The sequence below is a fragment of the Artemia franciscana genome, chromosome 19 (genome assembly GCF_032884065.1).
Source record: "Artemia franciscana chromosome 19, ASM3288406v1, whole genome shotgun sequence".
Lineage (NCBI taxonomy): Eukaryota > Metazoa > Arthropoda > Branchiopoda > Anostraca > Artemiidae > Artemia > Artemia franciscana.
Genome location: NC_088881.1, coordinates 3,271,010 through 3,297,120, shown reverse-complemented (window position 1 = coordinate 3,297,120; position 26,111 = coordinate 3,271,010). Strand labels below are relative to the sequence as shown.

The window sequence follows — 26,111 nt, the reverse complement described above, 5'->3', positions numbered from 1 at the left end:
ATTCTCCGACTTCAACATTTCAAATGAACTAATTATTAGAAATGAAAATTACACCATTGGAATCACCATGGTCGAAAACCACGGGGAATAATTACAGTCCCCCACACTGAAAGACAAGGAAAATCCCATTTTTTCATTTGAAGTACTAAGTGTCTTTTTTTCACCAATCAATATGCCTTTTCATGTTCTTTTCGAATATAAATATGCAAAAGTACATTGATTCAACCAAGAGCTTTAAATTGTAGCCTATTAGTTCTATTAGTCAATAGACAATTTATGAAACTTATTAAGGGGCAGGAAGGGGGTACAAAAGAGGGGGATTGTTAAAAATCAGGCCTAGGATTTTTGACCGTTGAGATTATGGTGTTACCCTGTTCATGCTACTCAGCCTTTCCACTCGAAAAATGGCACCCAAAGTGCCGCTTTTGGGTGCCAAATGGCACCTGTGACATTAACAAGTCAAATTTATAAAGAAGCAGGTAGATATAAAGGTTATCTTTCAAATGAACTCTTAAACGGCTTACCATTACATTCCAATGTCCCACTAGGGGCGGCGAAATAGAGGGACACATCAGCGTTTTCAGTATAAAAGGTGAATTTCTTTGTTTTTTAAGGTGAAAGGTCATAATTTTCTTGTCAGTGGTTTTCAAATATGTGATTTCAGTGTTGCACTTTTCCTTTTTATCTGACGTCATCTTTGAGAGGTTTCAGGCTCTTTTCGGAACTCCAAAAGATTCGTTTTTGCAATAGCACCTTACTATTAGGACTAGGTGATTTAATAGTAGCCAGTCCTGAATCAACTGCAAAAGATTTTTTTTCTCTACACAGTTTTTCCAAAGAATGTTTTTAAGACTTTTGGCCACTAGGGAACGTGGTTCGCTCTTTACTAGGTTGCAGCTTTCCCAAACTTAAATCCTATGTATCATGTCTTACTTTCTGCTGCTCATATTACAATTTTGCAAACCTCAAAACCGAACATATGGAATTAGGGGCAAAATTTTGACTAGTTAGCCAGTTGTTGGGTTGGAACCTGCGTGGATAGGCAGTTGCGTAGGAAAGGATTTGCATGGTGGTGGCATGTGGATACGTAGTTACGTAATACGGCTTGTGAGGGGTGGGAGCTGTTTGGTGTGGAAGTGGGACCGCATAGTAAATCTCCTGTAACAACCACCTCATTCACGTTTTGTCACACACTTTTTTATGAGGGGGGGAGAAACACGGCAGCAGTGCGTAGGAACCGTTGAAGGGAAAATAAATCTAAACTATTAGAGAATACGGTAAATAAACGCAAACCTCCCCCCCCCCTCCGAATAAAAAGTCATTTCCTCAAGCATCAGAACCACAAAAGTTGCGTTTGAATTATGAGAAAAAATAACGCAAATCACAATACTTCGGGGAGGGGAGGAAAATGCATACTCTTTGGTAACAAGTCATCTTGTTACCAAAGAGTATAACATATATCATGAAATCTTAGGGAAGTGGGGTTGAACCCCAGCGCATCGATTGATGAACCTATGATGGGTTCTGATGATAAAAATATTTTATTTTTATTTCGTGATAATCTGAAACTAATCTACAAGACGAAAATATAAAAAGAATCGGCTGTCTTCCCGATGTTCGCCAGCGTTGCAACGACGAAATTATTTACCGACGGAGGAAACCATGGCATAGAATATCAATTGTCAGCCTTTCTCCTCACACCTATCTTATCTTCTGATAATTCCGTTCTACAGCAAATTTAAACAAGGGATTGAAAGTATCAATTACATGGTAGCGACGGGTTCTGACGCCACTCGTAGCTTATCTAAGTTTTGGCGCCTTGATTGACTGATGTTGATACAGGTAGCACGAGTCAGAAGTAGTAAGCAGATTTTATCAACTATTTCAAGCTTTACTTGGTCTTTATTAGCAAAGTGACAAAAATTAGTTTTAAGTTAATTCTGAAATGGGTTAAAAGGCCATGTTTCTACACCAACAGTTTTTCTTTCAAACACAGCTCCAACTCAACAAGATTTAAGTGAGGATTTACACATTTGCAAGTGTTCCCAAGAACGGCCAAAAAATTTATTCTAAAAACAAAAAAAAATTAAAAACCTAAAAACGAAAAAAATGGAAAAAAAATAAATAAAAGCAAAATAAAAAACAAAAAAAAATGAAATTTTTAAAAATAAAAAATAAGCGGTTTCTAAAGCGAGAACCATTAGAACAATATATTCTGTCACACTTTAATCCTCCTAGTCTATATTGCCCTAATGATTTTCGCTCTGAGACCAACTTGGCCAGGTACGTATGCAAGAATCTTTTTTGGGGGGAGGAGGCAATCGCTTTTCCGCGCTTTGGATAAGATCAAAGTATAGTATCTGTTCTTATCAGCTTAATATGGGATACGATCCCAATATAGGACCCATAATATTGAACTGACTTTTGAAACCAGAGGATGTCGGGCTTGCTCTACCCCCTCCAAACGTTGCCCGGGTATTTTAGTACTGCTGGGATCGGCACACACCTGTCCACTTTTTAAAACCCGTCCTGGTCGAGTAGTTAGAACGCTAGACTTGAGATTCTTTGTCCATGAGAACAGGGGTTCGAGTCCTGATGTTGCTGATTATTTGGTTCGAACGGGGGTCAGTGGCGTTGGCGTTACACTGCAGGCTCAGCGAGAGTTGACCCAGCTTTAAATGGGTACCTGGAGAAATCTGGGGAAGGTAAACAGGAAGGGTGTAAAAAAACACAGGATGGCTGTCCCCCAGGCCCCCCCTTGCTTTTCCTCAATGAAGGGTGATGAAGCAGAGATCAGTACCGCTGATAGGGAATACAAGATCCAGTGGTGTATTCATTACCTTTTACCTTACCAATAGTAAAAAAAACGCCAAGAAGGGGTGACAAGAATAAAAAAAACAATTTCTATGCGGTAATCTGAATAAGAAGTACCAAGAAATCAACAAAAATTTAGGATTGGGTAGGCTGGTTTAAATCCCTACGATGATGAAGCAGTTTTGGAGAACTATTTAAGAAGTATAAAATATCAGATACGCCCATTACGTTTGACAATAATGTTATGTCTAATAGCCATTTTTCTGCGATAACTAGAATAAAATCTAAGGCAGTGATTGAGTGAACTTGAAAACATCGAGGTTCAAAATCAAAGTTAGGGTAGCCTACTGTCTCTCAGTTCTCTAGAGACCGTCGATTGTCAAAAACCCTTCAAATAGCACTTATTCATTGGCGGAAATAGCAGGTTAATTATACCAGCTTGTCAATCTGGTCTTTAGGGGTGTTATCGGCGATCTGAAACGATTCTTTCTGGCAAAAAATTTGTGAAAATTTCAGGTAGCTGAAAATATTCTTTGGGACTGTTCGAAAACAGGAAAATACACCGAAAAATGGTTGCAATAATCTTACAGGTTATTGTCTTCTGCTCATGATAGTACCAATTTTGTTCTAAAAGCAATATCCTTCATATAGTACACTTGTGAAAAAGAGCGAGACATTTTCTAAGATTTCTAAGCAATTAGAGGAAATAGAGCAAAATCCTAGCAAACATTTTGCAGCATCATCAAGAAGCTACGGCCTGATATTAAAAGCGGTATCTTCCGCCAATGAATACTTGAGTACTTTTTAAATATAAATTTTCGATTTTAACATGGGATTTTCGAGTTCCATGAGTTCACTTAATCACGGCCTTAAGCAAACATTTCGGTCATATATTCATTGCTATCTTCAACAAATAATGTAAATCTAGATGAAAAGCTTGCAATTGGAAATCAGTACAATAGAAAATCTAAAAGTGAAGTGAACGTTGTAAACAGACTACCACTCTACTCCAGGATGGGCCTAGGAGGTGGTTCTAGCGTCCCCCAAATCAAAGGTCGAAAATTGCTCCAGTTTCAAGGTTAGAGGGATATCAATTAAGACAAGGGAGCCAAATTTCTTTTGGTGCTCACCAAACAGTAATTCTGTGTTCGCCCTTGCTTTATTCGGTGTCTTAGCCCAAATTCAGTAGAGCAATGACCCTGATATTCTTTTAGTCTTTTAATGTTTTCTCTTTCTTTTTTCCTCTTTTTCTTAAAACTTATACTCTTTTAATTCTCTTTTGAATTGTTGACAAAAAATGAGTAATGAGAAATAAGGAAGGTAAACTGGGGAGCCAGGGTTTACCCCCCAGAAAATACCCTGGCGGAAAACTCCCCCTCCCCCAGTCCAGATGGATTAAATATCAGATCCACATTTTTGATGCGTTTTTTAAGGCTTTTGTCCCCCCCCCCGACAAAAGTCCTTGATACGGCCCTGGAGATTATATATCAATTTCTACCTCCACTCTCCCCTCGTCTCTTCCTTGGGGATAATTCCACATTTATCTGAAGGCTCAATTAGAGTTGGGACTTTCTGACATTAAAATACACAATTTCAGGCATCCTCCTCCCCCCTAACTAAGAAACAATAAGAGAACACCATTGTAGAAGTTTAAAGCCCCTGTATGCAAATGCTTGGAATTGTATAACAACAAAGAAATTTCTTAAGGCCTAGCGGAAGTCCAAGCATTTTACTCCCTAGTCAATGTGTTTTTTTTCAGAGGCGGCAACTCGGTCAAAGACAATGTTATCAGGTTTCTTCGTCGCTTCAACTAGATAATTATGAGAAGGTTGAAATTAAGGGGTTTCTCACTCAAAATTACGATTAGGCGCAGGTTATCCTTAGCGATTCTTCTTGTAATTATTTATACAATATATTCTTTTTTATTTATTAACCGGCAGTTTGGTGTCTGCACACTACTTATTCTCCAGACTCCGTTTAAACTAGTTAAAACTAACTAATACTTCACTGAATCGCTTAAGAAAAATCCGAGTGGTTAGTCCCTTGGTCTAATTTATGCATATTCACGCGCATCTAGTCTTTTGAGGGGAATGTTTGACTTCGGAACACAAATATGTAAATTATTTCAAGGGACTGCAACCAGCATGTATGTATTATAGAAATAAGCTTCTGATAGTTGAATACAATATTTTGCTATATTTTTGATACCCCACGGCAACAATGTCAAGTGTTGCAATCTAGAATGCAAACCCGAAACAGGTTTTATAATTATTTTGGATTTATAAAAAAATAACAATTGTCGGGTCTAAGATTTGATTAGATCATAATATTTACCAGATTTTTTTTATATCTGTTAAAATAAAACCGCCGAAATCACTAACTCAGGAACGTCAGGCAAACTCCAAATGTTTAACATGGGAGGCATAGGAAGATTCCTTGATAGCTCGTCCTACCTTAAGAAGTGAAATAGTTGAAACAATAGAAATATTTTGGCTCTATATCCAAAAGCCGTTCACATCAAACTATGTATATAAGTCAAATAAAACTTACAATAAAATGTGAACTTTAAATTGAAATTGAAAAATTTAAGCTAAGTTTGTTGTTTTTATGATGAAAATGCAATGTAGTCTTCATCTCTATTTAAAGATAATAGATGTGTGCTTTTTCTTTTTCTAATGATGATCGTATCAAACAGTTCGTGGTAACGAACTGTAGTAAGGAGCGACCCGGCTCAATAGTAACCAAAACTCAAAAAATGGAATTTTGATATCAATAGCTACATCAAAAGAATCGCATTTTAATACTAATTTTAAATATATAAGTTTCATCAAGTTTAGTCTTACCCATCAAAAGTTACGAGCCTGAGAAAATTTGCATTATTTAAGAAAGTAGGGAGAAACACCCCCTAAAAGTCGTAGAATCTTAACGAAAATGATACCATCAGATTCAGCGTATTAGAGAACCCTACTGTACAAGTTTCAAGCTCCTATCTACAAAAATGTGGAATTTTGTATTTTTTGCCAGAAGACAAATCACGGGTGCGTGTTAATTTGTTTGTTTGTTTTGTTTTTTTTCCCAGGGGTCATCGTATCGACCAAGTGGTCGTAGAATATCACAAGAGGGCTCATTCTAACGGAAATGAAAAGTTCTAGTTCCCTTTTTAAGTGACCAAAAAAATTGGAGGGCATCTAGGCCCCCTCCCACGCTCATTTTTTCCCCAAGGTCATCGGATCAAAATTTTGAGATAGCCATTTTGTTCAGCATAGTCGAAAATCATAATAACTATGTCTTTATGGGGATTTTGAATTTAAAAAAAGGGAATAGTTGTGGGAAAAGTCAAAGTCATGGCCAATTGTAGAAGAAAGCCAAGACAGATTGTCCAGCCCAGTCAAGGTTAATTTTACCCCTTTGATGGCCATTGTTTCTGTCTCTCATTTATGCTCCGTGCAAACGTGACCCTTCACAATGCTGAACTAGAGTCGGGTGTCGGGGATGACTTACTCCCCTAAAATCCCTGGGGGAGGGGCTGCAAGTTACAAACTTTGACCAGTGTTTACATATAGTAATGGTTATTGGGAAGTGTACAGACGTTTTCAGGGGGATTTTATTTTATTTGGGGGGTGGGGCTGAGGGGAGGGGGCTATATTGGAGGATCTTTTCTTGGAGGAATCTGTCATAAAGGAAGAAAAATTCAATGAAAAGGGCGCAGGATTTTCTAGCATTACTATAAGAAAACAATGAAAAATAAACATGAAAAGTTTTTTCAAATGAAAGGAAGGAGTAGCATTGAAACTTAAAACGAACAGAGATCATTACGCATATGAGGGGTTCTAAAAATACTTTAGCATAAAGAGCGAGGTATTTAGGAGGAGATAAATACCTCGCTCTTTATGCTAAAGTATTTTTAGTAAATTTCAGCTATTTATTCTGTGACCTTTCTGATTCAGGGGTCATTCTTAAAGAATTGGGACAAAACTTACGATTTAGTGTAAAGAGCGAGGTATTAACGAGGGTACAAACCCCTCGCATACATAATAAAAATATAAGATTATGGAAGTTTGTTACGTATGTTAATTCTTAAATTACGTATATTTTTTACTAATAAAAACGTTCGTTAAAAATTAAAAGTTCTAGTTGCCTTTTTAAGTAACCGAAAAATTGGAGGGCAACAAGACCTCCTTTTCCACCCCTTATTTCTCAAAATCGTCTGATCAAAACTAAGAGAAAGCCATTTATCCAAAAAAAGAATTAATATACAAATTTCATTTTAATAATTTACATGCGGAGAGCCAAAACCAAACATGCATTAATTCAAAAACGTTCAAAAATTAAATAAAAAAAACTAATTTTTTTAGCTGAAAGTAAGGAGCGACATTAAAACTTAAAACGAACAGAAATTACTCCGTATATGAAATGGATCCCTTTGCAATCCCTCGCTCTTTACGCTAAAGTTTGACTCTTTGCCACAATTCTACTTTTTAAAACAATTAAAAACTTTAGCGCAAAGAGCGAGGGATTGCGGAGGGGACAAACCATTTCATATACGAAGTAATTTCTGTTCGTTTTAAGTTTTAATGTCGCTCCTTACTTTCAGCTAAAAAAATTAGTTTTTTTTATTTAATCAAACTAAGGGCCTAGAAGATCAGGAGAGGGCTCATTCGAACAAAAATTAAGGGTTTCAGAATCCTCCTAATTAAGGGAGATTCTGAGATACCCATTTGGTTCATCATCATCGAAAGGTACAATGATATGCCTCTGGGCATTACAAGACAGAGCCCTTGGAGAAAGGGCTGCAATTTTTCTGATTTTTCCATAACTTACAAATATCATTTGTTATTTGGAGACATATGAATATTTTCACGGGGGGGGTCTGTGAAATGAGGACTGTCTGGGGAAAATTGTCAGTAGGGAGAACATTTCCAGAGAATAATTTCCTTTCAGCAGGGTCCAAATTGTCTGATAAGACTTTCTGTAGAAAATGTTGGTAATGTCCACAAGCGTGCTGTAAGAAAACACCTCTTATCGTAAAGGGCTAATTGCCCCCCATTCTGTTTGGTCACTTAAAAGGCACTTAAATATTAAATTTCTGTTTGAACCAACCTTAAGAAGTTTGTGAAAGTTCCATTTACCAAAATCGACTACTTTCTAAGGTAGTGGAAAAATCTAGATTTAAAATAACAAACATCTTTATAAAAATCCAAAAGAATGCATATTAAGAGAATCTATAAACTTTTGGTATAGCATGGGGCTGTAGCCAAGCATTAGGGGAAGGGTGCCTGATATAGTTAAACAAGATGTCCCTATTAAAATTCTATAGATAAAGACTTTTGGAATGTAATGAAATAAAAAATTGTTTGTTAGTGTTTAGTTCAGAAGCAGAAATAAATTGCACTCAATGCAGGGAAATATGCAGTGTCCCCCCTAATATATAATTTTTCTTAAATTTCTGGGAACTTCTTATTCAAATTGTTGAATAATTTGAATGAAACTTTCAGGAATGTTTACAGATTGTAAAATTTACATACTTATCGGTTATATAATAAACGCCATAGAATTTCGATTGCGGATGATACGAACATAACACAAGAAGCTAGTCAAGTATTTTCTTTATACCACACAATTAGCTTTGACTTGGTTGGAAAATAAATTGTAGCTATATCTTATTTAAGTATTTAGTTGGTATTTTGCTTTGGTTAGGTTAGTTCACGAATTTAAGATATGCTATGATATACCCCCTCCCCTTTAACGTGCAAATATGTAGCCCAAATTTGTTTCTTAACTATCATATTTTCATCATATTTTGTTTGATTTCATTAGCTTTATCAAAAATTCACTTTTCGAGAGTTTATTATATAACCGATAAGTAAAAAAATGTGTTCTGTGTAGATCTTTTGAAATATCTGCCTCCACCTCTTCCTCCTCTAAGGTCCACTGGCCTTAATGAGCATTGACAAATTTTATTTTATAAAACTACAAGCTTTCAGAATTTTCATGCAAACTTTCATGTACCACACAGTAGTAAGATGCGTGGCGCAGTTCCCGCAACGCTTACCCCAGCTCTGCCACGCATGGTAAACTTCTGCTGAACTTGGTACGTGCTACCTGGTGTACGTGATTCCTAAGGGCTAGAGACCCCTTTGCCTGAAAGTCGCGTTCTCCTAACGCAACTATTACGCAATACAGCAAAAAGCCCCTCATCTAGTAGATATGCAAACTAACAAAATAAGCATGAAATTTTAAATATAGCCTTATGTTTACATATCATCCCTCAAGGAGGGGCGTACTATAGCGATCATGGAGATCAGCATACTTGGAAATGTGGCATTAGCCTACAGTTTGGACTACTGAGATGGAAATCTGCAATGAAAATAATAATTATTTCATAAAATGCAGAAAAACTGTAGTTGGAACATTTTGCTTTCATTATGCTTTACTCCCCCCCCCCTTATAAGCAAATATATTGCCTAGACTATACATTTTCCATGTGTTGTTCCGTTTCTTGATTTCTTCAGCGTTGATTCAATTTAAGGGTACACAGGTTGAAAAAGAGTGGCCCATGACAAGGGATTTAATTAGGGCTGTATATTTGCAGAATAGGGGGAAGGGGTAAAGTGCAGTGAAAGTGACTATAAAATATATTAACTGCATTTTTCTGCATATTACGAAGTAAACATTCTTTTGGTAAATTTTTTGTTGTTCATATTATTGACTTACGATTTAGGTGAGCATACCACTCGATTTCTTTTTTTGAACCCTTAACGACTATAATAATCGCTTCTATTACACATTTTTTTTTAGGTTTACAGGTTAGGTTAGATTAGGTCACGGTGTATGTTTTAAGTTTGAAATCAATATTTTAAGCCTTTTTTATACCCAAAAACTAGAAATATTTTAGGTATTTTCAAGAGCTTAAAAAGGGCTTAAATGTGAATTTGTGATTGAAGTGATCATTATATTCCTAAAGAGCTTAAAAAAGGTATCGAGTGGTATGTTCACTTTATTCGTATGTCAGTAGTATGAACAACGAAAAATTTACCATTGTTTTTTTTAGCATGTTTCCTTTTTAATAGCCCCAATTATAGCCTAATACTGAAATTGTTAAAAGGTGCGTATAGAACTATATTTCATAGTAAAGTTTTTTAAACATTGGTAAACTTCACCGAGTTGCTTGTTTGGGTTTTTCCCTGTGATAAACAGTTTTCTGTTGCTCAATAAACAACCAAGACATTTAACAGGCTAATACTTTTTTTATTCTTCCAATGCGGCCAAATCGAATACCCGAACTCCGCCTAACTCTCTTCATTTTGCCTTTACGTTCATTCATCGCACCTGCATAGTAAGGAAAAACTATAAAGGCTTCAAATCACTGTACAACCGTCTTAGTGAACAACCACACTTGGTAATATGTACATACCCGTAATGAAATTACCGAGAATGGTGAAACAAAAAAGATCTGATAATATGAAAGTAGAAGAATGTCACAGATTGCCTTACCAGGACAGTGTTGAACTGATATCGTCTCGAATTCAATGCGAAGATAAGTGTGGAGGTTCTCGGGTTTTGAGACCTTTTCGATGTAAAATGTTATTCAGTTCTGTCATTTTCCTTTGTATTTGTTCTTCTTCAGCAGTCAAATTGCCTATTTTTGATAATTCTCAGGCTGATTCTCTTACAGTGCCTCGGAAAGAACAAGCAGTACAAGTCTTTTACCAAGGAGGGGTGAGTTTTCTTCTCTTTTATTCAGCGGCCCCAATAAACGGGACAAGCTAATTGCCGGCTTTCCCCCATAGTTATTGAAAAAAAATGCCTTGATAATTTTGTCAGTAATTACCATATGCATACAAATGTAATTGAAATAAAGTAACGATTTTTCTTTTCAAACTAGCCTATTTTATCTTATTTTGTTTCTTGTTCGTTTTTTATTTCTGTTTGGGCGGTTGTGCCCCTTTAAAACGAGAAATTAAAAAAAAGGTCATTATATAAAACATACATCCCTAGACACTTGAGGTTAGGCCTAGGCTTATTGTGCCCAACACACTCAAAAAGTGAAGTTAAGTTAATTCTGATGAAATATACCGAAACACGATGAAAATATAATACTTTAGAAGCAAAATTGTGGTAACTACGACAAAGAATTGTGGAAAGAAGGCCAAAATGCATTATATTAAATACATAAACTAACCTCTAACAACCTCTATATCTTAAATATTTATTAAAAATATAGATACTTCTTAGTTTTCTCACTCAAAATAAGCAAATCATAACTGATCCAGCAAGAAAAACCGGTTTCTATTAGATCTTAAACAGCATAATTTTGGTAAATGTTGGTATTACCGGAACAATTTTTTTGGGTCATGAAGCTATTGTTAATAGATGCATTTTGACTTTTTGAACATCTTTTCTCTCTTGCAAAACTACCGCAAACTCACCGTTAGGGAGTTATTCCGGCCCAAATATTCTTGTATTTATACACATAGAATTGCAATCATTTCCGTTTTCGTTGATCGAAAATTTGAAATCGCTAACGTTTTAAGACCGAAAATTGCTCTGTGGCTTTTAGAGACCATTTGCGCAAATTTTGGACGTTTTAAGAGAAGATTATCAAACAGTTCGTGGTAACGAACTGTAGTAAGGAGCGATCCGGCTCAATAGGAACCAAAACTCTAAAAAATTGAATTTTGATATCAATAGCTACATCAAAAGAATCGCATTTTAATGCTGATTTTAAATATATAAGTTTCATCAAGTTTAGTCTTAGCCATCAAAAGTTACGAGCCTGAGAAAATTTGCCTTATTTAGGAAAATAGGGGGAAACACCCCCTAAACGTCGTAGGATCTTAACGAAAATGACACCATCAGATTCAGCGTATCAGAGAGCCCTACTGTAGAAGTTTCAAGCTCCTATCTACAAAAATGTGGAAAAAAAAAGCCATCAAAAGTTACGAGCCTGAGAAAATTTGCCTTATTTAGGAAAATAGGGGGAAACACCCCCTAAACGTCGTAGGATCTTAACGAAAATGAAACCATCAGATTCAGCGTATCAGAGAGCCCTACTGTAGAAGTTTCAAGCTCCTATCTACAAAAATGTGGTCACGTTAGAAAAAAAACGTCAAATTAAGAGCTTAACATACAATGCTGGGTGTTCGGAGCCTCTCTATTATGGAGTACAATTTGAAAATAACACAACTATACGAGCGATAAAACATATATACCACAACCATAACTCAACTAACGAAAGAACTGCTAAGAGATAACACAACTATCAAGCGAAAACAGGTGAAAACTAACGGGAAATAAACGAACTAAGAGGTGGAAGGGGCCCAGAGAAAAAATATAATCCTTTTTCAATTTTGAGCCTAACTTCCGCAAAGGAGTAATAATGTCAGAAGCCCTTTTTTGATGCTAAAAGATACATCAAAAGAATCGAATTTTTACGCTGATTCTAAATATATAAGTTTCAATTAATTTAGTCTTTGTCATCAAAAGTTACGAGCCTGAGAAAATTTGGAATTTCTATTTTGGAAAAAAGGGGGAAACATCCCCTAAAAGTCATAGAATCTTAACGAAAATCACACTATCGCATTCGGTATATCAGAGAACTCTATTGAAAAAATTTCAAGCTCCTATCTAAAAAATGTGGAATTTTGTATTTCTTGCCAGAAGACAAATCACGGGTGCGTGTTTATTTGTTTTTTTTTTTTGTTTTTTTTCCCAGGGGTCATCTTATCGACCAAGTGGTCCTAGAATGTCGCGAGAGGGCTCATTCTAACGGAAATGAAAAGTTCTAGTGTCCTTTTTAAGTGACCAAAAAACTTGGAGGGCAAATAGGCCCCCTCCCATGCTCATTTTTATCCAAAAGTCAACAGATTAAAATTTTAAGATAGCCAATTTGTTCAGCATAGTCGAAAACCATAATAACTATGTCTTTGGGAATGACTTACTCCCCCACAATCCCTGAGGGAGGGGCTGTAAGTTACAAACTTTGACCAATGTTTACATATAGTAATGGTTATCGGGAAGTGTACAGACGTTTTCATGGGGATTTTTTGGTTTGGGGGTGGGGTTGATGGGAGAGGGCTTTGTGGGAGGATCTTTCCTTTGAGGAATATGTCATGGGGGAAGAAAAATTCAATGAAAAGGGCGCAGGATTTTCTAGCATTACTATAAAAAAACAATGAAAAAATAAACATGAAAACGTTTTTTCAAATGAAAGTAAGGAATAGCATTGAAATTTAAAACGAACAGAGATTATTACGCATATGAGGGGTTCTAAAAATACTTTAGCATAAAGAGCGAGGTATTTAGGAGGAGATAAATACCTCGCTCTTTATGCTAAAATATTTTTAGTGATTTCAACTATTTATTCTACGGCCTTTTTGATTCAGGGGTCATTCTTAAAGAGTTGGGACAAAACTTACGATTTAGTGTAAAGAGCGAGGTATTAACGAGGGTACAAACCCCCTCGTACACATAATAAAAATATAAGAATATAAAAGTTGGTTACGTAAGTTAATTCTTAAGTTACGTATATTTCTTACTAATAAAAACGTTCGTTGAATATTAAAAGTTCTAGTAGCCTTTTTAAGTAACCAAAAAATTGGAGGGCAGCTAGGCCTCCTTCCCCACCCCTTATTTCTCAAAATCGTCTGATCAAAACTAAGAGAAAGCCATTTAGCCAAAAAAAAAAATTAATATACTAATTTCATTTCAATAATTTATGTGCGGAGAGCCAAAATCAAACATGCATTAATTCAAAAACGTTCAGAAATTAAATAAAAAAAAAACTAGTTTTTTTAACTGAAAGTAAGGAGCGACATTAAAACTTAAAACGAACAGAAATTACTCCGTATATGAAATGGGTTGTCCCCTGCGCGTCCCACGCTCTTTACGCTAAAGTTTTTAATTGTTTTAAAAAGTAGAATTGTTGCAAAGAGTCAAACTTTAGCGTAAAGACCATGGGACGCGGAGGGGACAACTCATTTCATATACGGAGTAATTTCTGTTCGTTTTAAGTTTTAATGTCGCTCCTTACTTTCAGTTATAAAAACTAGTTTTTTTTTTATTTAATTTATGAAAGAATCGGACTAAAATAATTCACCTTTGGAACGTTTTTAACCTAACCTCTATATAATATCTATTTTCTATTGTGCATATTATCATCAAATAATGCTCGAACAAGAAAAAAAGGGCTAATGACAGAAAAATGCGTTTCTTCTTGTGAGAAATTTCTCGAATACGTCTTAAGGATTTTATAATTATTCAATAGGAGCGATAGCGCAATCAATCTTACAGAAAAAAAGACTAACAAACAGTGGAAATTGACAGAAAAATGACCAACTTTCAGTTTGAATAACTCCATAACAGTGAGTCCGCGAAGGATTTGCTACATAAAAAGTTGTTCACATTGAATATAACTGTGTATCTATCCTAGTTTCATGACCCCAAAAAATTGTTCCGGTAATACCAACATTGACCATAATTTTTTGAGTACGTTCCTTTTAACAGACAAGTACCCAAAAAATGTACTAAAAATGGGGAACGATAGTGGGACATTTTTGTTTTCTTGAATTTACTAGCCTAGCAAAGCTCGTCTCTCCCGTAAACACCGCAATCGCGTCTCAGCCGCCCCTCTCACCTTTTTCTAGGGCCAGATATCAGCCTCGGCTCGACAGAATACAAAAGCTGGCTGAATTCGGGAATTCGCCTTTATCTTTTTTGTTTATTTTTCACCAGCATGCCAAATAAAGCCAATTCAAGAAAAACAACAAATGTTTTGTAATATACTAGGGCTATATTAGACCCCATTGGAGGGGGGGGGACCAAACTCAGTTGTGATTACAATGATTTTTAGATTTGGAAAGGGTATTGAATAGGGAATTTAATATGATTTTTTTTCTATGGGATTTTCACCCTGTAATATGTTACGCCTTAAAATTCAGACAATAATATTTTTGGTATCTTCATTCAAAAACTTGAAAAATACCCCCCCTCCGTTCCTACATCTTGAAAAAGATCTTCAATATGTATCTTCATTTAAAAAAAAAATCATTCCTTTTCCATACACTTTCATCAATTGGTAGCACTGATTTTACTAGGCCTGCCACTCCACTTACAGTAAAATAAGACATTCACACCACTTGAACGAAATTTCACCAAGCGTTGTTTCATGAAAAAATCAATTAATATTTCAAATATCTTCTAATACATAATAGATGAGGATCAACTAGGCTATTGGCCTTTGAAAAGGGAGGAGTTAAATCCTTGGTCTGCTCACCCCTTCCCGTTGTGGAAGCCCATTCTTGTACCATACTTGGAACATATATAAAAAGCAAACACTCAGATTAAACGCTAGAAAAAAAAAGACTTAACAAATTTGCCAATTGTCTCCTTTTCCCAAAAATGCTAACAGGAACTAATTTATTCATTTCAAATTTTATTATTAATTTATTGATTTTGTTGTTTTTCTTCTGTGTGTATGTGTAAATTTCTAGACATGGGGCTGTCTTGGAAAGCATTTCACTAATGTTAAAGAAACTTTCAGGAAGGGTCCGAAACTTAAAAAATGACCTGGGAAGCTCTTTTGAAGGGTACTTGCAAATAGTGACCCCACTCAAGATGTTGATCTGAGTAGAACCGGTTTGCCTGTCTTCAATCGGTTATAATTAGCTTAGGCTTAATAAATAAATAAAGGAGATTAGGTATTTAATATAATGAAGGACCTGCTTTCTATGGAAAGCCGTCCTGAGCGGCCTGCTTTCCATAATTCTTTGTTGGTACTTCCATAATTTTGTTAATAAGTATTATATTTTTATCATATTTCGGTATGTTTCATCAGAATTAAACTAACTTTACTTCTTGAGTGGGGTCGTTATAATGCATAAATACCTTAAGTATCTCTACCACCATCCCTCCAAAGGGCACTATTACACGATGAGCTTGGATAAACTTTATAGCACAAAAGTAAAACTTTCAGAAGTAGGTCTATAGTAAAAATGAGGCTTAAAGAAACTATGTGGAGCCTTATAACTTTGGTATATCTTGACTTATAAGATTTTAAAGAATTTTGTTAAATTTTTGTCTTAGGAAGGAAAGAAATAAAACCTATTCAATATCACATTTTATCAAAAACCGTTAACATCTTTAGTTTCATCGCACAAGTTAAGGAAAAACAGTTTTATAAGATTTATTGCGTACGCTAGGACAATAATTATAAAAAAAAATCATCTGAAGAAATGATCTTTAAACAGTTGAGAAAGTATTTTTAATCTTTGCCTTAGGATCTTTCTCAAATCTTTGGAATTGAATGGTCGAAATCTAGAGTAAAAAAATACTAGACTAAAATAACTAAAATTACGCAAATTTTTTTTCTGGAATTGAGGCACCTGACCCGTCCTCTGGGGAATTTTAAAAATTTAGAAATAGGGAAGAGGAGGAAAGCCTTCCCAAATTTTTCCCAATTTTTGGTTCTGAATTCATTCCTGTAAGTTTCAATATCTCAACACATTTTCGAAATATCCTAGGACAATATCCCAGCCATCGGGGGGGGGGGCTGGAATGTAAAGAAGATGAAAGTGAATATTCAGCCATTCTAATTAAATGGTGTAATTGCCTTTAAAATCTTAAAATAGATTTCTTCGGAATTTTTTCGCAATAAAAAGATTGAAATCCGTCGGACAATTATTTCCCGTCGGAACCGGTCAAAATATTATAATGCTAGATAGATGGTTTGAAACATTAAAATTTGTTACTTAATATGTTAATTTTAATTTTATGGTAATATCGTAATTGAATTTTTCAATTATTAAATTGATAATTTGGTTTATTAATTTGACTCGTCAGATTTTGTTAATTAATTATTTAGTTTCTACCTAAATCTGACTTTAATCCAGAAGCATAATTTCAACCTGGTTTTAACTGAATTCCGTACAAATTGTAACAAATCAGATAATAAATATATTAATTACAAAGTTTCATAGACTGACGTCAGGGGCATCGTTAGGGAGGGGGTAGTTGCCCCTGAATAGCTTACAAAAAAATATGATACAGCCCAGGGTCCAACCAACTTTACAAGGAAAACCGAAGAGAACAAGAGATACTACTTTTCTTTAATTCCATGGTCATAAGTGTGCTTTAATTTCATTGGGTTAAGTCTGCGACGTTTTTTTTTGTAAGCCGATTACATTAATCCCTGATTTAATACAATTTCAGCAGAGACAAATGACCTAACTTTTCAAAACCTTATTGGTGAAGACATAAGATTTTCAGCAAGAAACGAAGGAAAAGTTAAATTCCAAATCCTCCAAATTTAAATCCTCAAAGTTAAATTCCTCCAAATTTGGTTGTGCTGTGCGGAATTTTAAGCCGGTAAACGGAACGAACAGTTTCAAAAACTCGGGAGTTCATATACATTTGTTCCTCTATTTCTCTTTGACAACAATAAAGGATTATAAGGTAGCTTAGGCCAAAGTGACACCCCTCCCCCAAGTTAAACATTGCTGATGAATAATAGTCTTATGATTTTCCTTATTAGCTTAATCAAAAACTTAATTACTGGGTATGATTCTTAGCCTCTTGTTACGTAAAATAATTGGATGGCTTTTTAATTTGGTAAAATTACTTTAGTAGTGGATAATTAACCTGGTAGTTAATTTTGGGGTGTTATTTTCGCGTAAGACTAGGGGTCTTCCTGTTTAGACGCCAGATTTTGAAGAATTAACCCGAAAGATTTGGACTGTAATTGGATACATAAGTCAACTAATGAAAATGGAAAAAAATCGTTACTTTTTAATTCTCGCAGATGGGTGCAAAATCATAACTGAGGGGAAGCCCACTCTCCGTCACCTGGTGCACATCTTGAAGCACCGCGCGGCACCTACTTCCACTACATTCAGCCTCTTCGCGCCACAAATTGCGAATTATTTTGAGTAGCGGATGAAAAGAAATTTATTTCAAAATTGACCACGCTTCTATTTTTCTAAGCAACACATCTAAAGAAACTGGACATAGTGAACAAATTTTGAAGTTATGATTCTGCGAAAGTGTCAAAGCACGGTTCGTTTCATGAACTTTTCATTGACAAATTAAGGAAAATAGTGAAATTGGTAGGTTATTTTAAACCCACGCGCAGTGTAATAATTTGGATTTGGTGCTATAACTCGCTTTCCGCTTGGATTCGCTTTCCATCTTTTCTTCTTGAGATATCCATCTGACAGATTTCCGCTTCTAGCGAATCTAAAATGAAAAGTTAAGCGGGCGGCTCGCGAATAACACCCTCAAACTTAATGATTAGTAGAATTTCTAGATTAGTAAATTTATGATGAAGTAGAATTTCCTCCATTATGGGAGGGAGTCTACAGCATCTAGGTAAATTAAAAATCCTGGAGGGCCGAGCTCATTTTCCAATAACAATCCTAAGAGTTGCGCCAATTAGAGGGGGACTGACCCCTAAAGATTTTTTGCTCCTATAGGTTTCGATAAATACCTTTTTTGGTATTTCCATGGAAAAGGGCGTTGTGTTGAGATTTCTCTGGAAAAGAAGAAAACAACAGAATTGCCCCTCTCTCTCCATTTTGAAATACATCCCTATTCCATGGATTGACGCCACTCCAGTCAATAGACGATGAACTAGTAAAAACTTAATGGATGGTTGAAGTAAGCCGAATCGAGTAGTACGCAATTTGTATTTTATGGATAAGAATGCAAATAACCAAGGGTGCCAATTCTACAAATGTCGGAGGGTTGGCGAATAAAGATACGAAAAAGAGAATTTTCAAAACCTAGAGAGAGGAATATGGGAAACAAAGACCCCCCCCCAGAAATATTACGCTTCATTATGTAAAAATAAAATTGTTTTTCCTTGAAACTTTTGGCAAACTGAAATCTGGGAGGGGGGCAACTGCCCCTTGCCCCATAGCACTTTGTAACCCTAACCTATGAAGCTAAGAGACTAGAAAAGAAAAATGTTTATATTGTACTCCCAGAGGTTCCACCTTCAGTAAAATTGATTAAAGGCTAATAGGACATACGGATAATGGATCTTTCTTGGCCGTCTTACTTCCGGAAAGGTGCTCTCGGAACAACTTTAATGTACCCCAGGTAAATAACTAAAACACTCAATTTGTGTCTTAGGCTTAATGATTTACTGAATTGGGTTGTCTCCAGCTAGGAGTGACTTCAGTTCAAATAATACAAGCGTTTGCAACGGTAATCCTGCTCAACGATTTGAAAAGTCTGACATTTAAGCAGCTTTCAAACTACGTGTGTAATTTTGTATGCTAAGTGGTTTAATTGCGTTGTAAACTTTCAAATTTAAATAAAATCTTTCCTACAATGTTGTCATTAAAATCCTTTAAAACCATCATAATCATCGTCCGAGATAATAACAAGCATGGCCTTCTATAAAAAAATTAAATAAAATAAAAATTACCACTAGTTTTCGACCTCCCCTACACTTTGAAACATACAATTTTTGGGTATTATTATTGAAAATGTCATTTTTGCATTCTCATTGAAAAAATTGGAAAAACAACAAAATTGCCCCCCCCTCCCATCCTAGGTTTTGAAAAATATATTCCCCCTTCCCAATATTTTTGTGAGTTTACGCCACTGTGGAGATGGAGATTCAAGCTCTGGCCAAGTTTGGAAGACTTCCAAGGAAAAGTTTATCAATTTATTTTTCAAATTTATTAATTGCTCATCCAAAAATTTCCTTTTGTTGCTGCTGTGTTGAAACTTTCTATAATGTAGCTTTCCCCTCCCCCAGCTGAAATTTAATTTCAGCTAAAAATCTTGTCAAAACTAAGAACAGCCTGCATAATTCAAGCATCCAGAGAAAAAGGCCAGTTTTCTTTAGTATACCTTTGCCTTTATCGTAATATATTAATTTAAAAAAAAGTTTTTCCCAGGGGAGTAAAGAGCGAAGTTGAAACTTAAAACGGACAAAAATTATTTCTTCACAGCCTATATATATATATATATATATATATATATATATATATATATATATATATATATATATATATATATATATATATATATATATATATATATATATATATATATATACAACTAGTAGAAATAAACCAACTAATTATGTCTCTCTATGCTTTTAGTATTATAGAAAACTATCACTTTACTGAAAACACAAAAGTCAAGTATAAAAAACAGGAATATTGATTTGGGAGTCGAAAGAGAGTACATAGCCTGACAACAATAAACGAGTCTATAAAGCTTTTCATAGTTTTACACCAGTTATGTAACAATGAGTAATATACAGTCTTAAGTTGTAAGAAATATACTTTAGAATTACTTGAAATGAAGATCAAAGGCATAGAATGAACAGTGGAAATCCGATTATTACTCTCTACATAACAGTTAATTTCAAGCTCTGATACAAATTCTAAAGCTAGTCTATAGTTCTAATACTATCAAGATGGTTTTAATTCGAACTTCTCTACAAAATAATCGTAACATGTCCTTTTCAGAACCAAAACAAGAGCCAGTCATTGAACTGAGACATTGTGCATAAGTGATACCAAATTAAACGAAAAAAAAAAAACAACAATCCTAAAATGAAGTGTTGCTTTATCTTAAAAGGGATTGTTAATATTTTTATTCTGTAAAAAGTGTCCTTAAGTAATTTGCTTTTACTGTACCAAAGCTTCTATATTATTCCGTGTTTTCAGTAAAGCGCTAGTTTTCTGTAATCCTAAAAGCATAGGGAGACCTAATTAGTTGGTTTATTTAAAGTGGGAAAAAGTTTCAACTTCGCTGTTTACTTCCCTTGGAAAAACTTTGTTTTTAAAAAATTAATCTGTGTTTGTTTTTGGTTAAAATTTAATGTAGAAACAACGCTGTCATGATCTTTTTATTTATGCGGAATAATATATGTTCGTATTAGCTTTTAATGTCGCTCCTTAGTTTCAGTAAAACTTATTTTTAATATAATTTCTAATTATCACCGATCTAAGGGAGATAAGACACCTCTAGAAAACACTGCAAACAACCTTGACAGCTACGAAAAACTTTCAATCCATAACATAAAGTTCATTATCCATATTTCACAAAACAATACATGTTTCTCAGGAACGTTTCTTTTTCGATGAGCAAAAAACTGTTTTTACTCGGCCGACTTCGACTTCGAACTTCGCCGACTTCGGCCGTTTTACTCGCAAAAGCCATAATGAAGATAGGGCTTTATAAATCACCTAATGACTAGCAGAGACTAGAAGACTACTGTAACGAGAGAGAGTTGTTTAAGGGCTCATTTAAAAGCTTATATTTATGCCTCATCGCTTTTTATGGCACTTGGTATTAACCAAGTGACATATAGCAGTCGCCAATTCTGTCGGTCTGTCTGTCGGTCTGTCTGTCGGTCTGTCGGTCCCGGTTTTGCTACTTTAGGCACTTCCAGGTAAGCTAGGACGATGAAATTTGGCAAGCGTATCAGGGACCGGACCAGATTAAATTAGAAATAGTCGTTTTCCCGATTTGACCATCTGGGGGGGAGTGGGGGCCCGGTTAATTCGCAAAAAATAGAAAAAATGAAGTATTTTTAACTTATCAGCGGGTATTTGGATCTTAATGAAATTTGATGTTTGGAATGATATTGTGTCTTAGAGCTCTTATTTTTAATCCCGACCGGATCTGATGACATTGGGGGGAGTTGGAGGGGGAAAACCTAAAGTCCCGGTTTTGCTACTTTAGGCACTTCCAGGTAAGCTAGGACGATGAAATTTGGCAAGCGTATCAGGGACCGGACCAGATTAAATTAGAAATAGTCGTTTTCCCGATTTGACCATCTGGGGGGGGGGAGAAGGGGCCGGTTAATTCGGAAAAATAGAAAAAATGAAGTATTTTTAACTTATGAGCGGGTGATTGGATCTTAATGAAATTTGATGTTTGGAATGATATTGTGTCTCAGAGCTCTTATTTTAAATCCCGACTGGGTCTGATGACACTGGGGGGAGTTGGAGGGGGAAACCTAAAATCTTGGAAAACACTTAGAGTAGAGGGATCGGGATGAAACTTGATGGGAAAAATAAGCGCAAGTCCCAGATACATGATTGACATAATCGGAACTTATTTGCTCTCTTTGGGGTAGTTGGGAAGGGGGGAGTAAGTCTTAAAAATTAGAAAAATGAGGTATTTTCAACTTACGAACGGGTGATCGGATCTCAATGAAATTTGATGTTTAGAAGGATATCGTGTCTTAGAGCTCTTATTTTAAATCCCGACCGGATCTGGTGATGGGGGCGGGGAGTTGGGAGGGGGAAACCTAAAACTTGGAAAACACTTAGAGTGGAGGGATCGGGATGAAACATGGTGGGAAAAATAAACACAAGTCCTAGATAGATGATTGACATAAACGGAACGGATCCGCTCTCTTTTGGGTAGTTGGGGGGGGGGGGGTTAATTCTGAAAAATTAGAAAAAATGAGGTATTTTTAACTTACGAATGGGTGATTGGATCTCCATGAAATTTGATTTTTAGAAGGATATCGTGGCTCAAAGCTCTTATTTTAAATCCTGACCGGATCTGGTGACATTGGGGGAAGTTTGGGGTGGGGAGACCTAAAATGATGGGAAACCCTTAGATTGGAAGGATTGGGATGAAACTTGGTTGGAAAAATAAGCAAAAGTCTTGCATACGTAATTTACATAATTGGAACGGATCCGCTCAATTGCGGGGGGGGGGGTAATTCTGAAAAATTAGAAAAATAACGTATTTTTAACTTACGAAGGAGTGATCGGATCTTCATGAAACTTCATATTTAGAAGGACCTCGTAACTCTGATATCTTATTTTAAATCTCAACCGGATCAAACGTAATTGGGAGGGGGCAGTTGGGGGGACCGGAAATCTTAGAAAATACTTAAAGCGGTGAGATCAGGATGAAACTGGATGGGAAGAATAGAAACCTGTCTAAGATACGTGACTGACATAACTGGACCGGATCTGCTCTCTTTGGTGGAATTGGGAGGGGGGAGGTAATTTTGAAAATTGAGGTATTTGTAACTTACGAAAGGGTGACCAGATCTCAATGAAATTTGATATTTAGAAGGATCTTGTGCTATAAAGTTTAACTTTAGGTTCTGACCTTCTCACAAGTGCCAAATGAGCTCTTGGCTCTTGGCTCTTCCGACCTCGTCCAAATGAGCTCTTGGCTCTTCCGACCTCGTACCATATGAGCTCTCGGCTCTTCCGACCTCGTCACAAGTGCCGTATGAGCTCTTAGCTCTTGTTATAAATTTGACTTGATAGCACATTCCCACAAAAAGCACTTTCGGTTGTTTGTTTCCACGTTTTTTTTTTAAATGAAAAAAGTGCCTTTTCCAATGAAATTACCAAAAAAAAGGTTTTTCAAAACCTAGGCAAGAGCAAAAACTAAGGGGGGGAGGACGTCCCTTCCCTTTAACTACCGCCGTTAGAACTAGCACACAGGCTTCATCACAGAGTGAAGTTTGAAGTTTCAATTCAAAACTGTTGATCATTCAAGCTTAATTTTTTGTAGATTTTTAGTTGAAAAGTTTGTAGTTTTAGTTAATTTGTTTTCACAATAATTTTTACTTTTAAGATTAGTAGGCGATTTATAAAACTTACTAAGAGGGTCTAGAGGGGGAGCATGTGTGAGGGGTTCTTATAAACTTCCAGTCAAGGGCTTTGGACCATAACTATTACAGTGGTACCGTTTCATGCTTCCAAAATCTTCTTGGAATTTATATGAAAATCGTATATATGAGCAATATCTCTTATATGAGCCATAAAAGACAGGAATTCTTTATTGAAATATCTAATAAAGTTAATAAAGCTTTATTAGCTTTATTAGCTATGTTTTTTATTAGCTTACTATATTACGGTTTTGATGGCCTATTTGACCCCAACTTTGCCGACTGGCGACAGCCGCTCAATGGTATGTTGGCCCGAATGCCACAAAACACAGGAAAATAAGCATATATTGTGTCCTGTCAGAGGCAATAAACTGTGTGAAATTAGAAGGAAGACATGAATAATAAAAAATAATAAAATAATAATAGAATACATGAATAATAAAGAAAAGAAAGAATGACAGTAATTTATGTGTTGTTTGAACATGGTTTGAATTAATACCACTCCCTAACATCACTACTATTTACCTGCATGTTCTTACATTTTTTCACATAATTTACCTCTTTGGATTTTTTTAAATTTCACCCCCTCCCACCAGGAATTAAGGGATATTTTATACATCTTTGCATTTTATAAAATTTGGTTTTTTATAGAGAGTTCTTTAGACTTGATTTTTTAAAGGGGACCAATTGTCCTCAAAATATAAAAAAAAAAATCATGAAATACTTACCAAAAGTGACAAGATTAGGTTTTAAACCCACCAACTGCTAAATCTTGACTCCCTGCAAAAAATAGCCTCTACCGTGGAAAGATTGAAAATTGGAGTTTCAGAGCTGCTAATTTTCTAATAAGCTCAGTAACCTGAAAAATTTATAGGAGAACATCTGAAGAATTATCCTTAATATTAGGGCGTTGATCCCCCCTTTTCAGGATAAAGTACAGCTTTTAATGGATCAATTTTGGAAACTATCATTTTTCATTTAAATCTACGTTTTTGCAATAGAAGAACTACCCCCCCCCCCCACAGCACCCATATTGCACTGTTAGCCCTAAAATTTCCCTTTCAGTGGGATATAATAGATTAATCACTGGTTCTAAATCGCTATGAACATAACCTGAGCCTAAAACGTAACTTTTGAGGCTTCAGTCTTCTTCCCCCCATCCGCTACAATACTACAGATTAAAGTTAATCCGTATTTTCCGATATACGTGCTTTTTTCATTACTAAATAAAAAAAAGTGCTCTGCTTTTTCGAAGGTATTGCCCCCCACCCCAAAAAAAAATCATGCGTACGTGCCTGCCCCCTCCCCTCTGTAAGTAATAGGCCTTGGCCCATAACTCTCCTGCACATGTCCCAGGTGTTTTCCTTTTTCTCTATATGACGTTCGTGTTATATGTTACACGTGTATTTTATCGAACTTGATTACTTCTGTTATGGCCAAAGCCCTTAAACTCCACAAGACAAGTTTTTTCTCTGATCTGCCTTTTCATTTCCGCTTGTAATCGATCAGCTTCCGTTTTGAACTGATTCTGTCAGTTAACTATTTATAAAAAAGATGATTGATAGAGCACATACAGCTACCTAACATACCGCTTTGCATTTGATTACTTTTTCAAACTTGATCTTTCAACATCTTGCTCTATTATCATAGTCATTCCGAACAATTACTATGCAAAGCAGATCAAGCGTTTATAGTCAGCCATAAGGTAAATTTCATTCATGCGTTTTCTGCTCCATGAATACGCGCTGCGCTGGTTTTATGAATGAAGTTTCGATGAGAGAATTTTCTTCATTCATGGATTTTTGCTTGAGTGAGCTCAAAACCCCAAGGCAGCAGCATTGAGATAAAAACAGACATCACTTCCGGTTAGATTTAATAAAAGCGACCTTTACCAAGTACTTTGCATAATAACTTCAGTTAAAAGGCAAAACTTAAGAACACCCCTGGGATTATTTTGAGTAGCCAAATACTACCTGGAGGAATCACACCCTGCTAGAACCAGTGGTGTCAATGTAACTTTCAGAATTCTAGGGGTGAAGCGAAAAATATGTTCCGTGAAAATACCAAAAGAGGCATTTTTTAATGAAAATACCTCCCCCTAGGAGTGTTATTCAAAATATAGGAGGGCATATGCCCTCTCTCAATTGATGTTACTGGCTAATATGAGTCACATTCTGTGAACGGTCAAAGGGCCTCGGAATAATGCATTTTCACCAAATGTCTTCAAATGTGTTCAAACACTAGCGACGGTGTAATGCACTTCCTCAAATATTGAAAGAAAAAATCGAATCGTAATGTCTCGAAACTCACGTAAACCGAACTTTCGCCCATGTAAAGCATTTTTTCCTATTTTTTGTATTTATTTTACTTTTTGAGGAGATAACTGTAATGTCCCCGAGGAACTTACCCTCCCCCGTGCCAACTTATTATACCAGCCCCTTAACATCCCCCAAAGTATACAGATTCGTTCCAAAAAATTCGAAAAAATAAGCATCGCTTCTGCTTTGATTTTGTAAAAGAGACCTCAACGAAGAACTACTACTACTACTAACAACTCACTACAGCACCATCCGCCTGAGGCCAACACAGCTACGCACACTCCTCCTCCATTCCAATCTATTCAAAGCCTCCCTCTTTACACCCTCTCAGGAAGTTCCCATTTCCTTTAAATCCTTTCTTTATGACCTCC

At 35.8% G+C, this 26,111-nt stretch overlaps 1 protein-coding gene and 1 non-coding gene across 2 annotated transcripts in view; both read left to right on the top strand.

Annotated features, from left to right (window-relative positions):
• Positions 1-2,320: 2,320 nt before the first annotated feature.
• On the top strand, positions 2,321-2,509 carry LOC136039717 (U2 spliceosomal RNA). Its single transcript, XR_010620537.1, has one exon. It is a non-coding gene; the product is annotated as a U2 spliceosomal RNA (small nuclear RNA).
• Positions 2,510-10,146: 7,637 nt separating this feature from the next.
• LOC136039171 (protein giant-lens-like) overlaps positions 10,147-26,111 on the top strand; it is a 35,391-nt gene continuing 19,426 nt past the window's right edge. Inside the window, exon 1 of the mRNA XM_065722684.1 lies at positions 10,147-10,533. Coding sequence (XP_065578756.1) covers positions 10,219-10,533 — 315 coding nt within the window. The 5' untranslated portion in view covers positions 10,147-10,218. The remainder of the gene's footprint in view (positions 10,534-26,111) is intronic.